A 24,750-nucleotide genomic window follows, 5' to 3' on the forward strand; every position below is an offset into this window, starting at 1 on the left:
AACTAAAAAATTCACATTGAAAGTGTTTTCATAAATATTTTTTTCCACTAAACATGAATAATCAACCTTGTTTACTAAAAGCCCTATGTCTTGCTTTTTAATCATATCAATCTACCTATCTAGTCATGAAAAAAAAACCTGTAAAAATAAGAAAGTTGCAGTTAACAATCTATTGCATTTGGCAGCATGAAATCACACAAGTTTCTTGATAAACTAAACATCTCTTGCATTATCCACTAATATCACACACACATATACATATATATATATATATATATATATATATATATATATATATATATATATATATATATATATATATATATATATATATATGTCTCTCCTTAAATTGTGCTAAAATACAAATTTAAATGTAAGCTTAGACTATTTGGTCAGGGATAAATGAAAAAGAAGACTGTAAAAACAACCCCTGAACTGGGGAAAAGCTCATTTCCACTTCCAATAGTCATTGGTCCGCTCTTAAAAAGTAAACATATTTTTTTCTTTTTGACTACTCATGTGAATAATACATTTAGGACCCTGTGCCATTTCATTTCTAGAAGAACAACATTGATGGATAAAAAGTTTCAGACTGTAGAAAGACAGCAGATGGAGCTGTGAGGAGTGAAAAGAAGGCACACACTGAGTTGAGACAAGAAGTCACAGAGGTAGCAGAGGCCAAGAAGGGGGATAGTGACAAAAAGAAAGAAAGTGTTGGGAAAAGAAACATAACTAAAAAAAAAAAGTGGGTGATGCAATGTCTATCTGTCCTTGGAACCAAGCTTCTCAATCAAGTCCTGGAGGGGAGCGAGCTCTCGCCGGTCAATCAAGTTGAATTCCTGCAGGTCAAACAAACATACTTGTTAGAAGGTTTACAAAACACTGTTCTTTGGATTACATTTTCACATTATGCATTGATTTCCACTTTCATATCAGAGCTTGATTTTGGGTTATAACTTCTCCTTATTTCGTTTTTCTACATGATATGAGCATTGTTGAGCCACAGAGATGTAAAGACTTTTCCCACATATTGAAGAGGGTCATAGAAAAACACTGCATCACGTGTACGAGTGGATAAACATACCAAGACTAAAGTAAGAATCTAAAACTGTGACTTCTATGGTTGTGCGATATAGACGATATAAATTTGGCCGCCGAAGGAGATTTTAATACTATTGTAATGTCGTGATAATGCATGTTGATGACACATTCTAGCTGTATTCCGCAATCCTGACAGCCACAAAAGAACAAACGCAACCTAAACGCAATGTTATATCATTGGAAAACGAGGAATAGCTAAACATGCTACACTACATGCCATAGGGGAATATGCTAAACCACTAAGAGCTCTTGAATGTAAACAGAGGTGGCAGATCTATACCAGAGTTTCTAAAAAAAAAAACAATGCCCATGTCCTATCGCATATGGGTATATAGTCAAAAACTTACAATTGTGTGTAAGCATTTGACAATGATAATCTTGAATAGTTGAAAAGTTTGCAGTGAATTAGAATTGGCCTGCCGGACCGTTTTATGTGAGAATTTTGTGGTATCTATTTTTCTTGAGTGGTAGCAGCAGCTGACAGTGGCGATAGCAGAAGCGGCTTTGTTGGTCATGCCAAAGAAAATTGGCACCATTAACTGCAGTCTGCCTTCATTCGCCAACTTTTGATTAGCTAATAAATAGCATGTGTGATTTCACCGCATTGATGCCCATAGAGCAAAGTTTTTTTGCAGATACTGCAGAACGCTTCTCTGGGTCTACAATCAATGTGTTTTAACCACATTTTGAAAAGTTAGCCAGCTAGTTACTTTTGCTGAAATTTGCTGTTTCCATTTTCTTGAAATGTTCTCGCTTTTGTCACAGAATGTTGCATTTCAAGCATCCGGTGTTCTGACTTGGTGCACCGGCTGTAGACAATAGCCATTTAAAATGTTCGTCTGTCAATCATCACACTGTACTTTCAATCAAAACTATTAAAGAGGAACTGCACTTGAGCCTTCTAAAAAACATCCAATTCTGAATCAGTTGATCAATTTAATTTACCCAGAACTCGTTTTTTTATTTTATCTCTTTAAAAAATTAATTTTCTCTGAAAATATGACTAACAATAGCCACGAACTGGAGAACATATTTTTTTAATCAGGATACACTTTTTAAAAAATAGTTAAAAAGGTTTTATGAAATAATAAATGAACATCATACTAGGAATGTAGTAAATGATGCATGTGTTTGGAGATGGATGACTTGAAACATTTTAGAAAAAGACATGTCATGGAATGATATTTAGAAGAATGCCAATAAGCCCTTTAGATGAATTAAAAATAAGCAGTCAATTTAACATCTTAAATAGATTGTATTATACACCCTCAAAGTTGTTTAAAATGGGTACATTAGATAGCAAGTTATGTATAAAGTGTCAGCCAACTGAAGGAATTAATTTACTGTGGGAATGTCAGAAAGTAAGAGTTGTGGTCTGTTGTGAGATTTGCCTTGGTTGTCCATCATAGGCCATCTTAGGTCACGAGAGGTGCGTCACCAGAGCTGCTAATGTTAGTCAAGTAATTAGCTCATGTGTGTTGAACTGGAGACGACTGAAATAAAAAAGTAGTGTATGAAACAAGCTAAGCTTCCTCATTAACATGACATGATGTCAGAGTTAAGGACAACATCGCCTATAGTGACCAAAGAATGGCAGTCGTTTGATTTTGCCTTCCAGCCGAGTGGAGGCAGTGCTTTGAGTATATGATTGATGAGGATGATAGATTAAACGCTTTGCGACCTTACCAGGCCTCTTTTATCCAGTTTGTAAGCCAGAGCCGAAGAAAAGACACACAAGTCCGACGTAGCGATTTATCAATGACCGCAACGTTATTAAGTTATATTTCATTTATAGTTTGATTGAGCGATGTATTAACTATTGGCTAAGTCTTACAATTGTATGACTTTTTTAATGCCTGTGGACATCGCATTTAATGCTTTTTAATGCCATTTAAGGCCTTAATTTCTGCAAAATCAATTTAATGACTTAAAGGCCTACTGAAACCCACTACTACCGACCACACAGTCTGATAGTTTATATATCAATGATGAAATCTTAATATTGCAACACATGCCAATACGGCCGGGTTAACTTATAAAGTGCAATTTTAAATTTCCCACGAAACGTCTGGTTGAAAACGTCTATGTATGATGACGTATGCGCGTGACGTCAATGGTTGAAACGGAAGTATTCGGACACCATTGTATCCAATACAAAAAGCTCTGTTTTCATTGCAAAATTCCACAGTATTCTGGACATCTGTGTTGGTGAATCTTTTGCAATTTGTTTAATGAACAATGAAGACTGCAAAGAAGAAAGCTTTAGGTGGGATCGGTGTATTAGCGGCTGGCTGCAGCAACACAACCAGGAGGACTTTGACTTGGATAGCAGACGCGCTATCCGACGCTAGCCGCTGACCGCATCGATGATCGGGTGAAGTCCTTCGTCGCTCCGTCGATCGCTTGAACGCAGGTGAGCACGGGTGTTGATGAGCAGATGAGGGCTGGCTGGCGTAGGTGGATAGCTAATGTTTTTAGCATAGCTCTGTGAGGTCCCGTAGCTAAGTTAGCTTCAATGGCGTGGTTAGCAACAGCATTGTTAAGCTTCGCCAGGCTGGAAAGCATCAACAGTCTAGTTACAGGTCCATGGTTTAATAGTATTGTTGATTTTCTGTCTATCCTTCCAGTCAGGGGTTTATTTATTTAGTTTCGATCTGCAGTTAAGCTCGATGCTATCACGTTAGCTCTGTAGCTAAAGTGCTTCGCCGATGTATTGTCGTGGAGATAAAAGTCACTGTGAATGTCCATTTCGCGTTCTCGACTCTCATTTTCAAGAGAATATAGTTCCCGAGGTGGTTTAAAATACAAATCCGTGATCCACAATAGAAAAAGGAGAAAGTGTGGAATCCAATGAGCCCTTATACCTAAGTTATGGTCAGAGCGAAAAAATATACGTCCTGCACTGCACTCTAGTCCTTCACTCTCACGTTCTTCATCCACAAATCTTTCATCCTCGCTCAAATTAATGGGGTAATCGTCGCTTTCTCGGTCCGAATCGCTCTCGCTGCTGGTGTAAACAATAGGGAAATGTGAGGAGCCTTTCAACCTGCGACGTCACGCTACTTCCGGTACAGGCAAGGCTTTTTTAATCAGCCACCAAAAGTTGCGAACTTTATCGTCGATGTTCTCTACTAAATCCTTTCAGCAAAAATATGGCAATATCGCGAAATGATCAAGTATGACATATAGAATGGATCCGCTATCCCCGTTTAAATAAAAAAAAATTCATTTCAGAAGGCCTTTAATGCTTTTTAATTCCCAGCGGCAAACCTGTATACACATATCGACAGTAACGATACCAAGTATAGTCCGTCAGTATCAGGTCAATACTACAGTGGTTAGAATTATATTTTTCATTATCAAAACAATATTTGGTCTTATATGTTAATGTTTACAAAAATTGGACACAGGAGGGCTTGAACAGCAAAATTCAAATTATTTAAATAATAGCCAATAGTTGCATCGTTTATTGATCTTAACATTTTTTCAAGTATCAGCATTGGTATTGCCAGCACTGCCCCTGTAACTACTTGGTATTGGATCAATACCCAAATTCGTAGTATTGCCCAAAACTAATGTAAAGTATTCAAACAACAGAAGAATAAGTGCTTATTACTCTTTAACAGAAGTGTAGATAGAACCTTGTTACAACAGAAAGTAACCAGATATTAACAGTAAATTAACAAACAGATTGATAATAGTTTTGATAAAATCATACCACGTAGGTCTGTAGCCAAATTAAGAGCCTTTGTAACACGTTTTGAAATGCTTCTATTATCATTTACATACCAACCAAATATATCGTTATATGTGTCGTTATCGCAGTAGGCTGCGATATACAGTTGAGGCCATAACGCCCACCACTAGTGAGTGACATTGTACGGTCACTCACTTGGACAAAGAAAATGAAGTGCTTGAAGGAGGTGTTGAGGTGAGCCTCCTCCTGCAGCTGCATCACAGAGTCAAAATGCTGATGGTAGATGTGGGCGTAAACCCTGAAAAGGCGCTTCAGGATGGTTTTGGCCACAGACATGAAGTTCTTGGGAAAAGGAACTCCTAAGATGAAAAAAGATCATGTCAAAAAATGCTTTTTTTCCCAACCTCGACCTCGTAATGATTTGCCACTTTCTGAACATGTTTTGGTCTGGCATTTCTTGTTTCCTGTGCTGTACTAGAATTGGATTGGTATCATCTGCCTTAGGGTTGATTCCAACGTCAAAGAATAGCAAGCCTTGTAGTGCTTTTACACATTATCACATGAAAAATCTAAAATTAAGACTGAAGTCATGAGATTGGACTTTGTAGCAAAACTAAAGCTGATAATCTGTGGACTTTAAGCGGTGTTCTCTATCCTGGGGCATCTCCTTAGTGTGGCTAACACATGATCATTTTCAGCATTAGATGTATGATTCTTCCATACAGATACAGAATGGAAGTGTCTTTTTTATAATTATTTGAAATGCAGAAAAAAGACAAATATCAAGAAAACATTTTACACCCCAACTGTGCCTAAGATTTACACACAGAACATGTATTATAAAACAAATTTGTAATTATAGCTTTTTCTTCAAAGAAGTCAGTCAACATTTATCAACAGGCTTACATAATAAATAATATAACACTGGGCTTGTATTAGGTTGGTTCCCGTCTACAAGGTTCAAATATGTATTAGTATCTCCACTACATGCTTTAACTGATCTGAAAATGTGTGTGTGTGTGGGGGAAATCAATAATCAAACCTCACCGATCTTTGATGGAAAAAGTGTCTCATCATCCAGCTGGTCTTGGACCCAGGTCATCAAGTAATCGATGTACTTGGGGGCAGAGCACTTGATAGGCTTTTTAATGTTAGTACCATCAGCCCAGTGGTACTCATATCTGCAAACATAGTTACAATGACAAGCCGGTGAGCATAATATTAATCTAACTTTGAAATGATGCAGATCGTAAGGCACTAAAAGCTCTACACATGGCATGTGTCTGCTAGTTCAGGAAAGATTTGTGTGGGAGGATGTTAAACTAAAATTAGGAGTGGAAGGGGGAAACGCAGCGCTATCTTTTGGACACGTATATTCTTGATAGCAACTCAGAGCAGGAAGCGAGTCCCAGTCCCTTCCTCTTGATTAAACACTGACTGTCACGGCATTAGGAGGACAGAGGAAGTGCCAAATCTAGATTTCAGAAAAGCAGCATCTACACAGACCAGAGGTCACATTTCATTTAATTCCAGTTAGGGGTGTAACAATACGAACATTTCATATCACTGTTATCATGACCAAAATGATCATGGTTCTCACTTTATCGTGCTACGGTGGAATGTGCTCAAAAAGTACTTAAGAACAAAGAAAGAAAAATACAACAATTTGCTGTCTATTGATAGGTCATTTCTTTCATGTTACAATAGGAATGTAATGTCATGGTGAAGGTGCTCTGAATGTGCACAGTCATCAAAAGCTTCCATAGTCTAGCGCCTTTCTGTTTCCTGTAAAATCCTACATTTCCTTCAATCATTGTGCGTTGTTTACATTTTTCTGTCATGGCGTTGAAGCCGAGGAAGGGTTGTTGATGATGCTAAAAAGCATTTTCAATACTTCAGAATGTCATTAGAACATTTTTATGATCTAGTTTGGCGTCCTAATGCCAATTCTGCACTGTGGTAGTCATTGCTTTGCTGCACAGAGGACGTTGTTGGCGTCAACTTTAATGCGGGAAAAATACATGCCGAGGATTCTTTTGTGTGACACCTGTGCCGTGGACCTCTGCGAGTTACGAGTATGTTCCGCCCGAGTGGGTTTGGTCTTTAAATGCTCTTACATTCATGACATGAATATTAACCAAATATTAGCAAGATTGGTAATATAAGTACTAACGCAGATAAACTATTTACATGCATTACACTTGTATAGTAGAAGGTTGTGGTCATAAACTGAGAAGTTGGTCAACTTTGACATTCAACTTAGTGAAGTGAATAATATTTATATAACACTTTTTGTCTGGAGACTCTAAGATTATATGTCTCCTCTTTAGTTGAGAAGAATGGTTGTACATTCTTTGGTAGCAGGTTATAGTCTTCTGTCAAGACGCTACATTACTTTCAAGACGTTACTTGCAACACGTCACCTTCAAGCACTTGTTGCAGGTAGCTGAATCTGCAGTCATTCAGCACCGAAATGAGCCACCGATAGTTACTTATTTTTTTCTGTCTGGTTAGTACTGTTTACGTCGACACACGTCCCACTATGGAACCATGTTTTGGTACACATCCCTGGTTGGTAAAACTAATCATTCCCTGCAACTGCACTTTTTGGGGAATTTTGACTATCATTCACAATCGTAATTTAAGTAAGACAAGCACATGTTTTTTTTGTTTTTTTTAATGTATTCTAAATAGTAAATAAATGCAATCAAAAATTTGCTTACAATGGAGCTTATAGGAGTCGTTTTATTCTGCCTATAAAGCCCTTAAAAACATGTAAACACCTGTATTACGGTTTTATATAAATGCTGTAAGTATATATGTAAGGTAGTAAGAGGCACATTTATAAAAACATATTTCGATCATTTTAAGCATATGCAACGCATTTATTTAAAAACCGTAACACGTTGTTTGCTTTTTCCTTCGACAACATCACTGATTACTAGGGATGATGTTTGATAAGGAATTATCGAGTTCGAGCCTATTATCGAATTCTCTTATCGAACCGATTCCTTATCGATTCTCTTATCGAGTCCAGATAGGTTGTTGTATATGGAAAAAACACACAATATTTGGTTTAACAAAAGCTCACTTTTATTATATAATAAAAAAATTAAATCTAATAAATAAATAAATAAATATTGACTGTTACCCACCTAAAAAAATAAAATAAAATAAATAAATATTGACCGTTGTTACCCAAAGTATATTAAGTGGGATTTTTCAGAGAAACAAATATATACAGTAACACAAAAACAAGCTGTCTCTGTGATCACTATAGGTGTATAAATAATAATATAGTGTTAAATAAAATCAGTCCCTTGGGCACAAAACTGAAAATAATACAGCTCTCCAAAAAGTGCACTTCTGCTGCTATTTGACATAACTGTTTGTTATGATGCTTTGACATTTTTGCACTTTCTTTATTGAAAGAACATTTTATGAAGAGAAAAGTTGTTTGCAAATGTGGTTACAATGCTAAAAAATGAAAAGTTAAAGCTAAAAAAAGAAATACACTTTATTGAGTTAACATTATTTCTTTATGGGGGAAAAATGTTATGAGCTAGAGAATATAACAACTACAATACCCAGCATGCAACGGGAGTTACGAGCATGCGCGGTAGCCCAGAAAAGTGTTGCATGTTGCCACGCTGTGAAAGTTAACGTCAAGAACTCAGCCAACACGCCTCGTCTGCATTATTTATAATTAGACAGACAACACATCTACAGTGTGATTTTGTAACGTTTACAAGGAAAGAAAAACAAAAGTTAAAAAAGGGAGATATGTTGTATATATATGTATGTGCTGCGGTTGTTTTAAGAACGTTGCGACAGCTGCCGTAAAGGAGGTGCGTTGCTATGTTTCCGGTTGGTCGTAAAAGTGTTCGTCATGTGTTTTACCCTGCTCAAATCTCTCAGTAAAGTTATTCGATGGATTATAGCTTTTGTTTTGAACTTTATTACACCTTGGAGAGCTTTTTCCCGTCCGTTGTTTTCCTGCTTTCGCTATCTGCGCCTAATGACTGAGCTACGTGACGTCAATTCTTGTGATGTCACACGGAGCATTTCTGGTCGGGACGGGATTCGAATAAAGAATCAACTCTTTTCCTTTACTATAGTGGTCTCGATAACGGGTACCGGTTCTCAAAAAGGGATTCGAGTCCGAGGACTCGGTTCTTTTCTTATCAAACAACCGGGAAAACCGGTTTCGAGTATCATCCCTACTGATTACTGCAGACTTCATGAGAGCCAACAAACATAAATAAACATCACTTACTGTACAAGGTCGGCCGTCATTAGGATGCTGATTTATAGAATCTTGTTATATTCCCGTTTAGATGAAGAACGACTCCCTCGCAAAGAAAGTGGGGGTGGAACCAAGAGTTGTTTTGCGTCATTCTCGCCATTTCCAGGTCTAAATTGGCTGTCAAAGTGTACCAACTTGTCGTATTATGACCTCATCCATCTACTATTAAGGTGAGATGCATTATGAGGAAGCAGCTCACTAGCGGATGATGTCAATACAGCCACAAAAGCTAGTGATCACGGCGCCGCTATAAATTTGTCAGCGTTAGGGATATTGTTATTATAAGCGCTAATACTTGGTTAATATTCCAAGTCACAAAATGTTGTAAATGTTATTTATTGGGTTCTATGGGCGGAATAGAGGACCTCCCACTGGCTCCGTTGTATACAGACTTTTATTTATGTTTATTTTACGAGTTGGGATGCATTAAAAAAAAAAAAACATTTGTTTTATCTTTCATAATGATTGTGAACCATAGGCAAAATTACCCAAAAAGTGAAGTTCTTCTTTAAGTTTCTGCACCATAATACATCACTGATGCACAAGCAGACAAGCTTAATTGAAGAAACTGCGCTTTTTTTGAAACTTTGCCCATCATTCACAATCCCTAAGTAAGACAAGACCACATGTATTTCTTTTTTTATACATTTTGCAGCAATTTGTAACATACGGCAAGTATGAGGTGGCTAACAATGAAGCTAGTAGGAGTCCTTTATTGCGCCCATTAAGCCTTCAAAAAAACATCTAAAAACCGCCAACAATACACCATTTACATCTCATGACATGAATATTAACCAAATATTAGCAAGATTGGTATTATAAGTACTAACGTAGATAAACTATTTACATGCATTACACTTGTATAGTAGAAGGTTGTGGTCATATACCAAGTTGGTCAACTTTGACATTCAACTTAGTGAAGTGAATATTTATATAGCACTTTTTCTCTGGAGACTCAAAACACTTTACATTGTGAAACTCACTATCTCCATATTTAAGCTACAATTAAAGCACTGTGGGTGGCACTGGGAGAAAGGTGGGTTAAGTGTCTAGCTCAAGGACACAACGGCAGTGACTAGGATGGCGGAAGCTGGAATCAAACCTGGAATCCTCAAGTTGCTGACACGGTCGCTTTACCATCTGAGCCACGCCAAACTGTGCCTTTTACTACATTACATATATACTTACAGCATGTATATAAAACATTGATGGAGATTTTGGATGTTTTTAGAGCGCTTTATATAGGCAGAATAGAGCGACACTCATTACCTTTATTGTTAGCTGACTTTTGCTGGCGTTTATTTATGAGTTAGTATGAATAAAAAAAGAAAAACATGTGTGTGCTTGTTTCATATAAGGTTGTGAATAATAGACAACGCCAAAAAAAGTGAAGTTTCCCTTTAGGCACTCAAGTTGTTGGAGTTCTGACTACAGAAGTTTACACTTGCTGCAAGGCTGTAAGACCACGGCATATTATTGAAGAGCTCATGCAGTCGAAATGCTAACTCAATCAGAGTGTATACCGGTAATTGTTTTAGTTTTGATTCTATATTGTGATATATTTGAAAACCCGATACTAATTGATATAACTTTAACTCACTGCATGACATCCTTACCTTGGTCCAGCAGACATCACTGAGCAGCTGGTCTCTGTGCAGAACTCTGTGATTGTGCCATATAGCATGTTGATCTGGTTGAAGAAATCCACCGCTGTAAAACAAAATGGTGTTTGTTAAGAAATAACTTTTTTACACAATGATGATGAACTGATTTTTTCACAACAATAACTTTTTTTCACTTAAATTTTCTACAGTGCTGATTTATTTCTGCACTTACTGTTGACTGCGATCCACTCATTGAGATCCTCTCCCTCTGGCAGCATGACAGCCTGCCTCAGGTTCCCGCTGCCCAGTGTCGCCTCAGCATGTTTCAGCAGCTCATACTGATGGGACCCCTCAGGGATGTTCTTCTTAGGCTTAAAGGTCTTGGATGAGCGACTGCCACTGGATAGAAACACAAGTGTTGTTTGACAGCATGATTGGTAGGTCTAGGCCGATAATCAAACCAATTAGTTTGTTGCTTCCAAACTGGATGCAAGAGGGTTCACTCTTTGCATCGCTCTCATCACCTGAGCGGATTGGTTCAATAGCAGAATTAAATAATCAGAGGGAATCAGCTTGTCAGTTATCCACTATCTTTTGCCTCTGCGGGTGGAGGCGGGGTTGCTACAATAGCTTACCTGCCGGTGATGGAGTTAAGCCACTGGCTACAATCTGTCACGTTTACATTTTTATGTCTATTAAGTGCATTTTCCCATGAAACAAAATGAAGATGAAGATAATGCTTGTTCCAACTTCGCAAAGTAGATGGCATCGTAACTCTGCTTAACACCTTGTTAGCACATTTTACAGCTGACTTGGTCATACTTTATAACACACCAATTCATCAATGTAGTTATATATCAGACGTACAATGACGTGTACATTATCTTTAAAACCAGTGCATATTTGCACAAAGCCCAGGAAACATGGATGTATTTTTTAATCACCCCTATGTTGCATCTACCGTTGCCTAAAATTAAACCAAAACACAATTACTTCATGTTCTGCTGTTAAATAAGGTTTAAAAACAATATAATTTAGCGCCATGCGCAACCCAACATCACAAGTACATAGCTGTTCTGTAGGAAAAAATGTCCACCCAGTCAAAATGTGAGTCCTCATCGAAGAAACCGAAATCTACTTTGGATCAGTCAATATCCTATGAAAAAACATGTAAAATATTTCACCCTGCACTTGCTTTTTTCATCTTCAAAAATCAGTTTAAAAAAAATAGTATCTTATACTGAGCTAGAGATGATAATTCATGCTTTTGTTAGTTGAACGCTGCTGCCAGACTGTTGATAGTAAATTCTGTCACGTAACTTCGATCCCACCTTCTTAACACTGGTTTTAACATCCATTGATCTATTTTAAATTCTAGTGACATTTGGTTAAACAGACTAAGTACCCTGCCAATATCTGAGGTTATTTGGTAAACTTTTGCCGTCTGTCCCGACAAAACGAAAAAAATGAAAAGATGATGATCCCGAGTCCATGGCTGTAAATCTATGAATATATTTTCAAAAATCGATTTAAAAAAATGTGTATATACATACATGTATATGTATATATTTCAACAAGAGTACATTTTTAAAAGACATTTTTAGGCCATGTGCAATCAGAAGGATCTTTTTTGACCTGTAATCTGTTTAAAAAGTTTCATTATTATTATACCAAGTACTAGGGGTGGCCAAAATAATCTATTGACATTCAAAAGGCGATTCTTATTCATCCCGATTCTAAATTGCGGATTCATAATTCAAACAAATCGATTAAAAATGAAAACCTATTTGTATTTTTAAATAAGAATTAGTTTTTAAAAATATACACTACCGTTCAAAAGTTTGGGGTCACCCAAACAATTTTGTGGAATAGCCTTCATTTCTAAGAACAAGAATAGACTGTCGAGTTTCAGATGAAAGTTCTTTTTTTCTGGCCATTTTTAATGTTTAATTGACCCCACAAATGTGATGCTCCAGAAACTCAATCTGCTCAAAGGAAGGTCAGTTTTGTAGCTTCTGTAACGAGCTATACTGTTTTCAGATGTGTGAACATGATTGCACAAGGGTTTTCTAATCATCAATTAGCCTTCTGAGCAAACACATTGTACCATTAGAACACTGGAGTGATAGTTGCTGGAAATGGGCCTCTATACACCTATGTAGATATTGCACCAAAAACCAGACATTTGCAGCTAGAATAGTCATTTACCACATTAGCAATGTATAGAGTGTATTTCTAAGTTAAGACTAGTTTAAAGTTATCTTCATTGAAAAGTACAGTGCTTTTCCTTCAAAAATAAGGACATTTCAGTGTGACCCCAAACTTTTGAACGGTAGTGTATTTTTTTTGGCAATTTCCATGCAATCAAAAGGAGATTTTATAACCTGTAAAAAAAAGGTTCATTATAATTATTACACCAAATAATAAAATGTGAGAATCGGATTGAACCGAGAATCCATTCTGAATTGAATAGTCTCCCCAGGAATCTGATCATCGAATCGTTAGGTGAATAGAGACTCACTTTTCTAATACATCTTCATTTCCCTGACAATTGCAACCTTCATCAATACATATTCTTTAAAATATGCAAAACATATTTTTCTAAAAGACAAGCCCTTTGAATATTTCCAAGCAAATATCTTTATTGCCCCCTCACTACATTTTACTGCACGCTATTGTTCTGTATACGGGATGGCGTGGCGCAGTTGGGAAAGTGGCCGTGCCAGCAACCTGAGGGTTCCTGGTTCGATCCCCACCTTCCACCGACCTCGTCACATCCGTTGTGTCCTTGAGCAAGACACTTCACCCTTGCTCCTGATGGGTCGTGGTTAGGGCCTTGCATGGCAGCTCCCGCCATCAGTGTGTGAAAGTGTGTGTGAATGGGTGAATGTTAAAATAGTGTCAAAGCGCTTTTAGTACCTTGAAGGTAGAAAAGTGCTATACGACTATAACCCATTTACCATTTGTATCTTGATTTTATTATTGGATGTTATTTTTTCTGTTTTATGCAATGAAGGACTTTGTGACTCATGTCTGTATAAAATGCTTTATAAATTAGATCTGTCAACCTTAACGCTTGTGATTAATAAAAATAAATAATCGCATTATCAAATATGAATGAACCCAGAAGACGTGCGCATTTGTGACACAGTCTGTGATCACGATGAAAGGCGGCCAATTTTGCTCCAAAACGAAACTTTGGATTAAACTAAAGTAGTAACCAATTGGTTTTGCAGTGCCAAACGTTTTTTTTATCATTGGCGCACTTAAAATGTTAAAATACCATCTTAAAGCGAAACACATACTCGAGGGTGACGCCAAAAATGTTGTCAATCCTCTTGGCTAATAATTTTTAAACAGCTACTAGTGACAAATCTAATGACTTTTTTCTAGGGAGACTTTTTTGTGCCTTGAGAGACTGAGGCAAAAGCAAGCAGCAGTCACCGTCCTCAGTGAGCAGTGACAGCTGCTGCTGCAATTGGCAAGAAGCAGAGGGGAACGCTACGCTGGCAAGGTTTACTGATTCAATGTTGTCAACTAAAGTAGCACAGTTAAGTTAAACATATGCCTTTGGCACCTGAGAAGACCAAGTCCTGCAATAATTATTATCACCACAGCAGTTCTGTCGCACAATAACTTGGAGATGCACAATTACTGCAAGGATGAACCAACTGTACCACACAAACAAGAGCATCAACGTGAAACTACAGACTGATTGTGAATTTATTTTGCTTCCTTGAGAACGTTGAACATCTAGGTAATCACAAGGAGCTGGGGGTCGCATTGTACCAAAAAAAGATCAGCATTGTCATCTGAAAAAGTAAACAAACTTGTTTGTTACAACAACTGTTTAAACTAAAAAAGTGAATGGTGCACGATGTTAGGTTGTTTGAGTGTGTTTACTACATTATCGCAAACTGGAAATACTTTCAACATTTTTTTTACTATACTTAATTACACCAAGTTTTGAGCAAATCAATGACATGCAGTTCAGTAAATCATTTAATAACCTTCCTGTATGACATTCTGACTACTAAATTGCATTTGTACCCAAATATTGGGGTATCAGCTAATTTGATTTTATGCAAGCAAATAATAACCCGTGATTAATCACAGGTTTGGATTGTGATTAATCGGATTTAAAAAAATAATCACTTGACAGCCCTAATATAAATGCAATCGGTAATACCATACTTTTATAAATCAAAATTTGTCAGGCTTGGTCAAAAGATAGGACTCAAATGCAGAGTAGGGAATAACTCGGCAGGCTTTTATTTTGAAAGCTTCCTTTCACCTCCAGAGTCAGGGCAATTCAATAAAGGCTATAACTAGTCCGCGAAAAAGGTTCCAAAAAAAAGGAACAACCGAAAATCACTCCGAAAGGAGGAAAACACAAAAACAATGACGAGCTATACTTGGCGCCGTATATTCTATGAAACTTATTATAAACACAAAACACTCCAACAGGAGGAAGAAAAAATGGCTATGAAACTTCTACACTTTCTCTAATCTAATAAAGGTTAACAAAAAATGTCACTCAAAAAATTGAGGAAAAGAAAGAACTGTAAGAAAAACTGAAAACTCACCACTTCGGCTGTAAAACTAAATAACACAAAATCACTCTGCTGGGGAGGAGAAAAAGAAAACTCAAAACAGCAACGAAGGAGTTCAGGATCAAGGTATTCAAACACGAGACGAGGCAAGGCATGGACAGGAGTCTAGAGAGGCACGAATAAACGAGACAATCTAGCACAGAACAAAGGGAGGCGTGGGCTTATAAGACACATGAGGGTAATGGGGAACAAGTGGAAACAATCAGGGGTCAGGGATGACGTCAGACTGATGACACAAAAGGAAGGGCAAGTGATCTGAAACGAGAGGAGTTACTTTTCAAACTAAAACATGCAATTCACAAGACAGAAGACACCAAGACAAGACATCCCTCACCGCGTGACAAAATTAAAAGAATAGACATGGTTAGACGGTAAATACCTCTGTGATACTGTCAATCAAAACTGAGCATTATTATCTTAAAAAGGAAGAATATGTTTTAAGTCTCGATCATCTACAAACCCCGTTTCCATATGAGTTGGGAAATTGTGTTAGATGTAAATATAAATGGAATACAATGAATTGCAAATCATTTTCAACCCATATTCAGTTGAATATGCTACAAAGACAACATATTTGATGTTCAAACTGATAAAAAAAATTTTTTTTTGCAAATAATCATTAACTTTAGAATTTGATACCAGCAACACGTGACAAAGAAGTTCGGAAAGGGGGCAATAAATACTGATAAAGTTGAGGAATGCTCATCAAACACTTATTTGGAAGTTCCCACAGGTGAACAGGCAAATTGGGAACATGTGGGTGCCATGATTGGGTATAAAAGTAGATTCCATGAAATGCTCAGTCATTCACAAACAAGGATGGGGTGAGGGTCACCACTTTGTCAACAAATGCGTGAGCAAATTGTTGAACAGTTTAAGAAAAACCTTTCTCAACCAGCTATTGCAAGGAATTTAGGGATTTCACCATCTACGGTCCGTAATATCATCAAAGGGTTCAGAGAATCTGGAGAAATCACTGCACGTAAGCAGCTAAGCCCGTGACCTTCGATCCCTCAGGCTGTACTGCATCAACGAGCGACATCAGTGTGTAAAGGATATCACCACATGGGCTCAGGAACACTTCAGAAACCCACTGTCAGTAACTACAGTTGGTCGCTACATCTATAAGTGCAAGTTAAAACTCTCCTAAGCAAGGCGAAAACCGTTTATCAACAACACCCAGAAACGCCGTCGGCTTCGCTGGGCCTGAGCTCATCTAAGATGGACTGATACAAAGTGGAAAAGTGTTCTGTGGTCTGACGAGTCCACATTTCAAATTGTTTTTGGAAACTGTGTATGTCGTGTCCTCCGGACCAAAGAGGAAAAGAACCATCCGGATTGTTATAGGCGCAAAGTTGAAAAGCCAGCATCTGTGATGGTATGGGGGTGTATTAGTGCCCAAGACATGGGTAACTTACACATCTGTGAAGGCGCCATTAATGCTGAAAGGTACATACAGGTTTTGGAGCAACATATGTTGCCATCCAAGCAATGTTACCATGGACGCCCCTGCTTATTTCAGCAAGACAATGCCAAGCCACGTGTTACATCAACGTGGCTTCATAGTAAAAGAGTGCGGGTACTAGACTGGTCTGCCTGTAGTCCAGACCTGTCTCCCATTGAAAATGTGTGGCGCATTATGAAGCCTAAAATACCGCAACGGAGACCCCCGAATTGTTGAACAACTTAAGCTGTACATCAAGCAAGAATGGGAAATAATTCCACCTGAGAAGCTTAAAAAAATGTGTCTCCTCAGTTCCCAAACGTTAACTGAGTGTTGTTAAAAGGAGAGGCCATGTAACACAGTGGTGAACATGCCCTTTCCCAACTACTTTGGCACGTGTTGCAGCCATGAAATTCTAAGTTAATTATTATTTGCAAAAAAAAAAAGTTTATGAATTTGAACATCATATATCTTGTCTTTGTGGTGCATTCAATTGAATATGGGTTGAAAAGGATTTCCAAATCATTGTATTCCGTTTATATTTACATCTAACACAATTTCCCAACTCATATGGAAACGGGGTTTGTAGTAAGAATGTTTTTAATAAAAAGTCCAGTGAGTCTACCTGTATGTTAATTAAAGATACATGCCACCAACCACAACTTCCATATTCTCGACAATGATCATAGTTGAGTGTCAACTAATTAAAGTATTTTGACGTAACAGAGGAAAACGCTTTCAGGGGGTCATTATTACTAAATAAATACACGTGACACCAAAGTTAAGACTACGAAGATATAAACGATGACCAATGTTTGCAATAATATTAAACACCCGAGTCGGACGGAAAATAACTTTAGCTAGCTTTAACCGTCATGCTAGCACGCAAGTTATAATTAAATTCCAGTTGTTGACGACAGTCAAAGAAGCACATATGACATTTAGTATGTTGTAAAGATTGATAACCTGTTCATTTAAATACAATACTTTAAATACACATAAAATGGAGGTGAGTCTTTTTTAGTAGTAACGGGGTTTTGTTTTGACTCACTTCCCCTTGTTGGAACTTTAGCTAACCGCAAGCTCCGTTGACAAATTGACAGTAACTTAGCAGATGACCACCGGCTTTACTTACAATAGAAAGCTCATCTTGGCGAAGCAGAGGTGAGAGAGCCTCGTTTAAAGTGCCTGGCTCTCGTTTTGTCGATGATAATTGATTTGACTGGAACTCACACAACAACAAATCGTTGTGCTGCTAAGCTAACATCGACTTAACTGCGCCTACTGAAGCTCTTCCTCTGTCTGCTGTCTGTGGCGTCTCAAAGGCACAGAATGTCACCACCTGTCGTGTACACACCGCAACTACAAATAAATGACAACATCCACGGATGTATGATGACATTTTCTTTACAGCTGACCTACAAAATAAGCACCGAGTATTGTATTGGGTTTAGTCTTTTTAAGCAACGGAAGTACACAGTATAAAATACAATACGACAAAATAACAGAATGAAATATTCTAAAAATAAAAAATAATGTTAAATAACATAACAACATCAATAAAAATAAAATGCAATAACATAAACATAGAAAGAAATATAGTAAAATAAAAAAATATGTTTGAATGCCTTGTGGCATTCATACAATAACATTAACTAACGTAAAATAAAATAACACAAAATAACAAGAATCTAAATAACATTAAGTAACGTTAAATAAAATAAACAATATAAAATAATGTACGATAAAATACAAATAAATAACGTAAAATAAAAAACATAAAATACAATAAAGTAAAAATAACATTAAACATGTAAAATAAAATACATATAAAATTAAATAAATATTAATTTAACATTAAATAAAATAACATTAAACATGTAAAAAAATACAAATTAATAACATAAAATAAAGTAACAAAAAATAGAATAACATAACATAAAATATAGGATAAAATACGATAAAATAACAGAATGAAATAACATAAAATAAAAACATAACATAAATACAAATACAAATAAAATACAATAACATAAAATAACATAGAAAGAAATATAATAAAAGAACATAGAATAAAATAATATCATTCATACAATACATTACCTAACGTAAAATAAAATAACACAACATAACAAGAATTTAAATAACATTAAGTAACGTAAAATAAAATAAACAATACAAAACAATGTACGATCATATAAAAATAAATAATGTAAAATAAAAAAAACATAAAATACAATAAAGTAAAAATAACATTAAACAACGTAAAATAAAATAAATATAACATAAAATAACATAGTATAAAATAAAGTAACATAAAATAAAATTAAACATGTAAAAAAAATACAAATCAATAACATAAAATAAAATACGATCAAATAACAGAATGAAATAACATAAAATAAAAAAATAACGTAAAATAACATAACATGAATAAAAATAAAAATAAAATAACATAGAAAAAAAATATAATAAAATAACATAGAATAGAATAATATATGTTTGAATGCCTTGCGGCATTCATACAATAACATTAACTTACGTAAAATTAAATAACAGAAAATAACATTAAATAAAACAAAATAACAAGAATTGAAATAACAATAAATAACGTAAAATAAAATAAACAACATAAAATAATGTACGATAAAATAAAAATGAATAACGTAAAATAAAAAAACTATAATACAATAACGTAACAAAAAATAACATTAAACAATGTAAAATAAAATGCATATAAAGTAAAATAAATATAAAATAAAATAATATAAAATAAAATAATATAAAACAACGCAGTATAAAATTAAGTAACAGAAAATAACATTAAAAACTAAATAAAATAACATTAAACCATGTAAAAAACAAACAAATTAATAACATTAAATAAAATAAAGTAACAAAACATAGAATAACATAACATTACATATAGGATAAAATAAAATAACATAAATAAAATAATTTTAAATGACATACAAATCAACATAAAATTATAATAATACAATAAAAATCACATCCACTAAAAATGGTTTATTTTTTGCTTTCGGCGATGGCTAGAAAAGTCACTTTTGAAGAAAATTACTATTTAACCATGCGTATTTCTTGGACTAGTAGTGACATACAGAACCGATAGACCCGATAACAGGGCTATGCAAGGTTTCCGGCCCTCATTGGATTGGTTTTAGCATCTTTAATGTACAAAATGTGTCAAAGACAAAACATGTTTTTCAGGGTTTTTTTTCTATATGCAGCCCTCGGTGGAAAAATCATGGGACACTCCTGTCGTACAGTATATAATGTTTAATCAATACCAAAGCTTCAAGTGCATGACTCACTGCTGTTTTGGGGCATAACAAGTCTTCTTCACACTTTGATTTGTGTCTGCCACGTGCCGATTAAATTAGTCAATATTTTATGTCTGAACAAATCAATTTTTGGCTTTTGTATTTAAAGAGTGGATAGTGCATGCATAGCATATTGTAGTATAGTAATTCCCAGATATCATGAAAATACGCCCAAGCTCAGTTAGGGATGACCTCAGTGATCTGGGGCGATCACAGGGCGTTTCAAAGTGTGGCGAAATGAGCCTCTCCTCAAATAAATATTTTATGGTTGGGGCTTTTTTATGCTGCAGAAAATGATTTTTTGAAGCATATTTGTGATATTTTCTGCAAACAAATTTTGCCATGACAAAAAAACATAGCCATCTTAAACTTCAGATGCATTTGCCTTAATTTTCCACCTCTAGGGGGCAGAATACACTTATTGGTAGTGAAGGTTTACGTCTCCCGGTTTTTATCACCTTAAGGGAGTAAGAGGCAGAGAGACTTGGGGGGCGGGGGGGGGGGGGGGGGGGGACATTGCAAACAGTGAGAGTTAAAAAGTCAGAAGATCCCTAGTTTGCAAGGTCATGCGGTGAACAAAAATCAGCACAAGTGGGAGGTTGGGTTGGAGAGGATCTTTGCATCATCTGTGTTGCAGGGGCCATTGATGAGAGTGCACTCCAACTCAAAACATTGACTTTCTCTCTCCTCTCCACTTCATCCTTTGAGTTACACTTCTGTGTTGGATTATTGATTGTTTTGCACGGCAAGGGGGGTGATTGTGGAGGACCGACAGAAGGACACGTCAAAGAGAGCCATCATTATTGACACTCTTGTACTCTTCACCTTCACCTGTGTGGGATCTTCAGATGGAATAATGCCTTCATGCTGGAGTAGAAGATCCTCCTGGCTTCCAATTGTGATTGCTGCCACTCTGGTTCTAGTTGCTCTCGCTCATGTCGGACCCAACCGGAACAAAAGGGAGGCTGGCTCGTCCTCCTGCTTTGGGGGCTTTGACCTCTACTTTGTCCTGGATAAGTGAGTTGTCATTTATTATATGCAAACACTGAAACCTACTATATAATACAAGATGGACATCACCTTATATGTGTTGATTAGCTTTATAAAATGTATAAATGTTGTGTATGTTTTGCTTGCAGCCATTTGGATTGGTGTGCTGATGATGCAATATGCTCTCATACTGGCTTTAACCTACATTTTAACACATGGCAACCATCAGTGCTTTGTTGTTGATGAGTCTATCATCTGCAGGCTGAACAACATACAGTAACACAGCATAACATGGACCACATGGGGGACATTTAACCCACAATTGTATCAGGCAATAAGTGTGTAAAAATGTTGTTTTATTGATGCGTTATGGACGTTTACCGGAATTTATATACTTTAAATATGTAGTTTTTTTTTCAATAACATTTTTTACATTTCCATACTTATTTACTTTTCTAGCAAGATCCAGAACAAGAGCTCTGTAGAAAATCAGTTTTCATAAAGACAACAATGCTAATTTGGAGAGATATGAAGTCAATATGTCTATTATTAGGGGTGTCCAGATCTGAGCAAAACACCAAAAGACGTGTGTTGGAAAATATCAGCATTGATCATAATTGTCCAATATACAGTAAGCAGTCTTGGGAAGGTCTTACCAATGCAGTTTATGCATTTTTGTTGGAATTTCCCGTACGTCCAAACTGCGACACAAGGGTAATTTTTGAAAATCATCACTGTAAAAATACAATTATTTACTAATGTGTTATTAGATATGAATTGTTAGATCTTACTTTTTCATTTTTAAGACAAAGTAGTGCTGTCAAACGACACATTTTCTTAATCGGACTAATCACACTTTTGAATCGTGATTAATCACAGTAAATTACAAGCCTGCATAATTTAAATTATGCCATTTTTTTTCTTCATCAAAATGTCATACGTGAACAGTTTTTTAATGTTGTACTTGAAAGCACGTCTATTTGTTCAAAACTTCCGAACAGTTAAAGGTTCTAAAGGAGCATGTACACTCAAAAAAAATAGTGTGATTAATCTGTGTTAATACATGATTAATGCAGTATTTTTGGTGATTAATCGTATGAGTTAATGCATTCAATTAAAATGTTCCCATTGTGGGAGAAATACAGTCTAAAAGCATTACTAGCTTATAATGCAGTGCTGTATATTGAGCTACACTGCATTAGTTTTAGCAGCTTTATCTGCACAAATTGTATTAAATTGGCCCCCACATTGTGTTTTGCATTTCTTTCCCTTACTGTACCGGATATGAACAGAAAACATTTTCCTTCATGTTCTTGTACGTTCTTTGCCATTATGTACAGTACACCCAAAAGTTTGGAAAACACCTTCTCATTCACAACACAACTGATGGTCCCAACCCCATTGATAAAGAAAAGAAATTCCACTAATCAACCCTGATACGGCACACCTGTGAAGTGAAAACCATTTAAGGTGACTACCTTTTGAAGCTCATCAAGAGAATGCCAAGAGTGTGCAAAACAGTAAGCAGAGCAAAGGGGTTAGTTTGAAGAAACTAGTATATAAAACATGTTTTCAGTTATTTCACCTTCTTTTGTTAAGTACATAACTCCACATGTGTTCATTCATAGTTTTGATCCCTTTGGTGACAATCAAATATGTAAATAGTCATGAAGATAAAGAAAATGCATTGAATGAGAAAGTGTGACCAAACTTTTGGCCTGTGCTGTATGTGAAATGGGTATTTTATTCATTAAAGTCTTAAATCTGACTTGTTGAAATCTACCAAATTAAGTAATACAAGTATGTGTGATTTGTACTGATATCGTATCGAGTTGATATCGGCATTGGCCATTACTCAAAACTGTAATATCGGCTGTATCGGGAAATCCCTTTTTACTGGTATTTCATTTTACCCCCATTTCAATACTGATACCGATACTTTGACTTCAAACGTCATAATCATTGAAAAAGTTTGTGGATTTGCATGTAGTTATTTGATTATGACTACGATAACCTAGGGGACATATTGTAGTACAAAATCATGTAAAATATTTTTTACAGGTGCACTGACAGACTAGAAGAGACGCTGCAGTTGCATAGCTCAGATGAAAAACGAGTTCAGTGGAACCTCGATTTACGAATTTAATTAATTCTTGAACAGGGTTTTTAAACAGAAAAGTTTGTATATTAGAGCAAATGTCTCCATAATAAAACAATGTAAACAGGAATAATGGGGTTCAGCCTAAAGAAAAGTCCCTATTTTAGTAAAGGTTTATACACATTGAACACAATATAAAGCAATGTACAGTGTGATGATCAACTTTCTATTTAATAACAAAGTCAAAACAACCACAAGCCGAACTGACCTCCTCGTATGCAGCCGCCCTGCCGACACACACACACAGACACACACTGTCACTAGCCCTGTGGTGCACTCACAGCTTGAAATCACAAAACTTCCTAACTTTAACAGCCATGTCGCTACAAAAATTAGAGATAAAATCCAATTTACCATGTTGGTTAATCTTCTTTGCGTGCAGCCGAAAGGAGGCGGTGGGTGGGAACGCCACTGTCAACAATGCTGTGGAGACTTCCCGAAGGTTTCAAACCACACATCGCTTGTCAATTGCTTTCTTTGAACACATTTTGAGCTAGTGAAACTAAAACAGTTTAATGGCTAAAAAATCACATTAGCTAACAGCAAACATTGCTGACTGAATGAGCAGCATAGATCAATAAGCCTGCCCACAATGAATGCACTTCCGGGCACAAAATGGCTCCGCTGGGGGCACACAGTGGGTGGATGAAACGTTTGTACACGGACACAAAGTTTGACAACCAAAGTGTATTTTTATTCGGTCTGTGGTCCGTGAATCGAAAAGTTTCTACAATGAATGGTTCGTAAATTTACTGGATGTACAGACTAGAAACTGCATCTAACGTATCCATCACATCACGCTAATACCGATCCGAGTTCGATACTTTGGATATTTACAGCGATGCGTCTACACCAAGGGTGTCAAACTAATTTTAGATTGGGGGCCGCACGGAGAAAAATCTACTCCCAAGTCGGGCGGACTGGTAAAATCACGGCACGACAACTTCAGATTGTTTTCTTTGTTTAGAAATAGAACAAGCACATTCAGAAAATGTACAAATCATAATGTTGTTGGGGTTTTTTTTACACTTACATGTTGCGGTTAATAGTATTCTACCTTTATTTGTCAATATTTATACTTTCTGAATAAATTATGTGAAAATGTTCATCAGTCAACTCATTGGTGTTCATTTTCAATCTATCAAGATAACAAAATAATATCAAAATAAAATGACAGGATGTTATTGATGTAGCTCATTTTCCTCGACTGGTGCACTAACATCATGTGTTTTTTTTACATATGTAGCATCATCTACAAAGATACAAAGAATTGCTGTTGCGACATCCAGTGGACACATTTAAAACAGCAGTTTCTTTCATTCAAAAATTTCGGCTCATTTTTATACTTAGCAAACTCATCCCGCGGGCCGGATAAAACCTGTTCGTGGGACTGATCCGGCCCGCATGCTCTACGTTTGACACCCCTGGTCTACACCTATCACAAACACACTATAATGCACCTGGTCTGCCAAAGTATAAGGGGACAGAACAGGAGA

The 24,750-nt window shown here is 36.3% G+C and overlaps 2 protein-coding genes across 4 annotated transcripts in view; one reads left to right on the top strand and one right to left on the bottom strand.

Annotated features, from left to right (window-relative positions):
* Nucleotides 1-314: 314 nt before the first annotated feature.
* LOC133652543 (MOB kinase activator 1A) overlaps nt 315-24,750 on the bottom strand; it is an 80,445-nt gene continuing 56,009 nt past the window's right edge. For 2 of the 3 annotated variants that reach the window (XM_062051400.1, XM_062051399.1), the window contains 5 exons: nt 10,941-11,107; nt 10,721-10,814; nt 5,846-5,979; nt 4,994-5,157; nt 315-839 (listed from right to left, as the gene is read on the bottom strand). In XM_062051400.1, coding sequence (XP_061907384.1) covers nt 762-839; nt 4,994-5,157; nt 5,846-5,979; nt 10,721-10,814; nt 10,941-11,107 — 637 coding nt within the window. In that variant the 3' untranslated portion in view covers nt 315-761. Of the gene's footprint in view, nt 840-4,993; nt 5,158-5,845; nt 5,980-10,720; nt 10,815-10,940; nt 11,108-17,900; nt 18,139-24,750 lie in introns of those variants that run through there. The other variant, XM_062051401.1, reaches the window with a different exon arrangement.
* LOC133652542 (anthrax toxin receptor 1-like) overlaps nt 20,735-24,750 on the top strand; it is a 50,798-nt gene continuing 46,782 nt past the window's right edge. The window contains exon 1 of the mRNA XM_062051398.1: nt 20,735-21,123. Within this exon, the coding sequence (XP_061907382.1) occupies nt 20,963-21,123 (161 nt within the window). The 5' untranslated portion in view covers nt 20,735-20,962. The remainder of the gene's footprint in view (nt 21,124-24,750) is intronic.

Source organism: Entelurus aequoreus, linkage group LG06, assembly GCF_033978785.1.
Source record: "Entelurus aequoreus isolate RoL-2023_Sb linkage group LG06, RoL_Eaeq_v1.1, whole genome shotgun sequence".
Lineage (NCBI taxonomy): Eukaryota > Metazoa > Chordata > Actinopteri > Syngnathiformes > Syngnathidae > Entelurus > Entelurus aequoreus.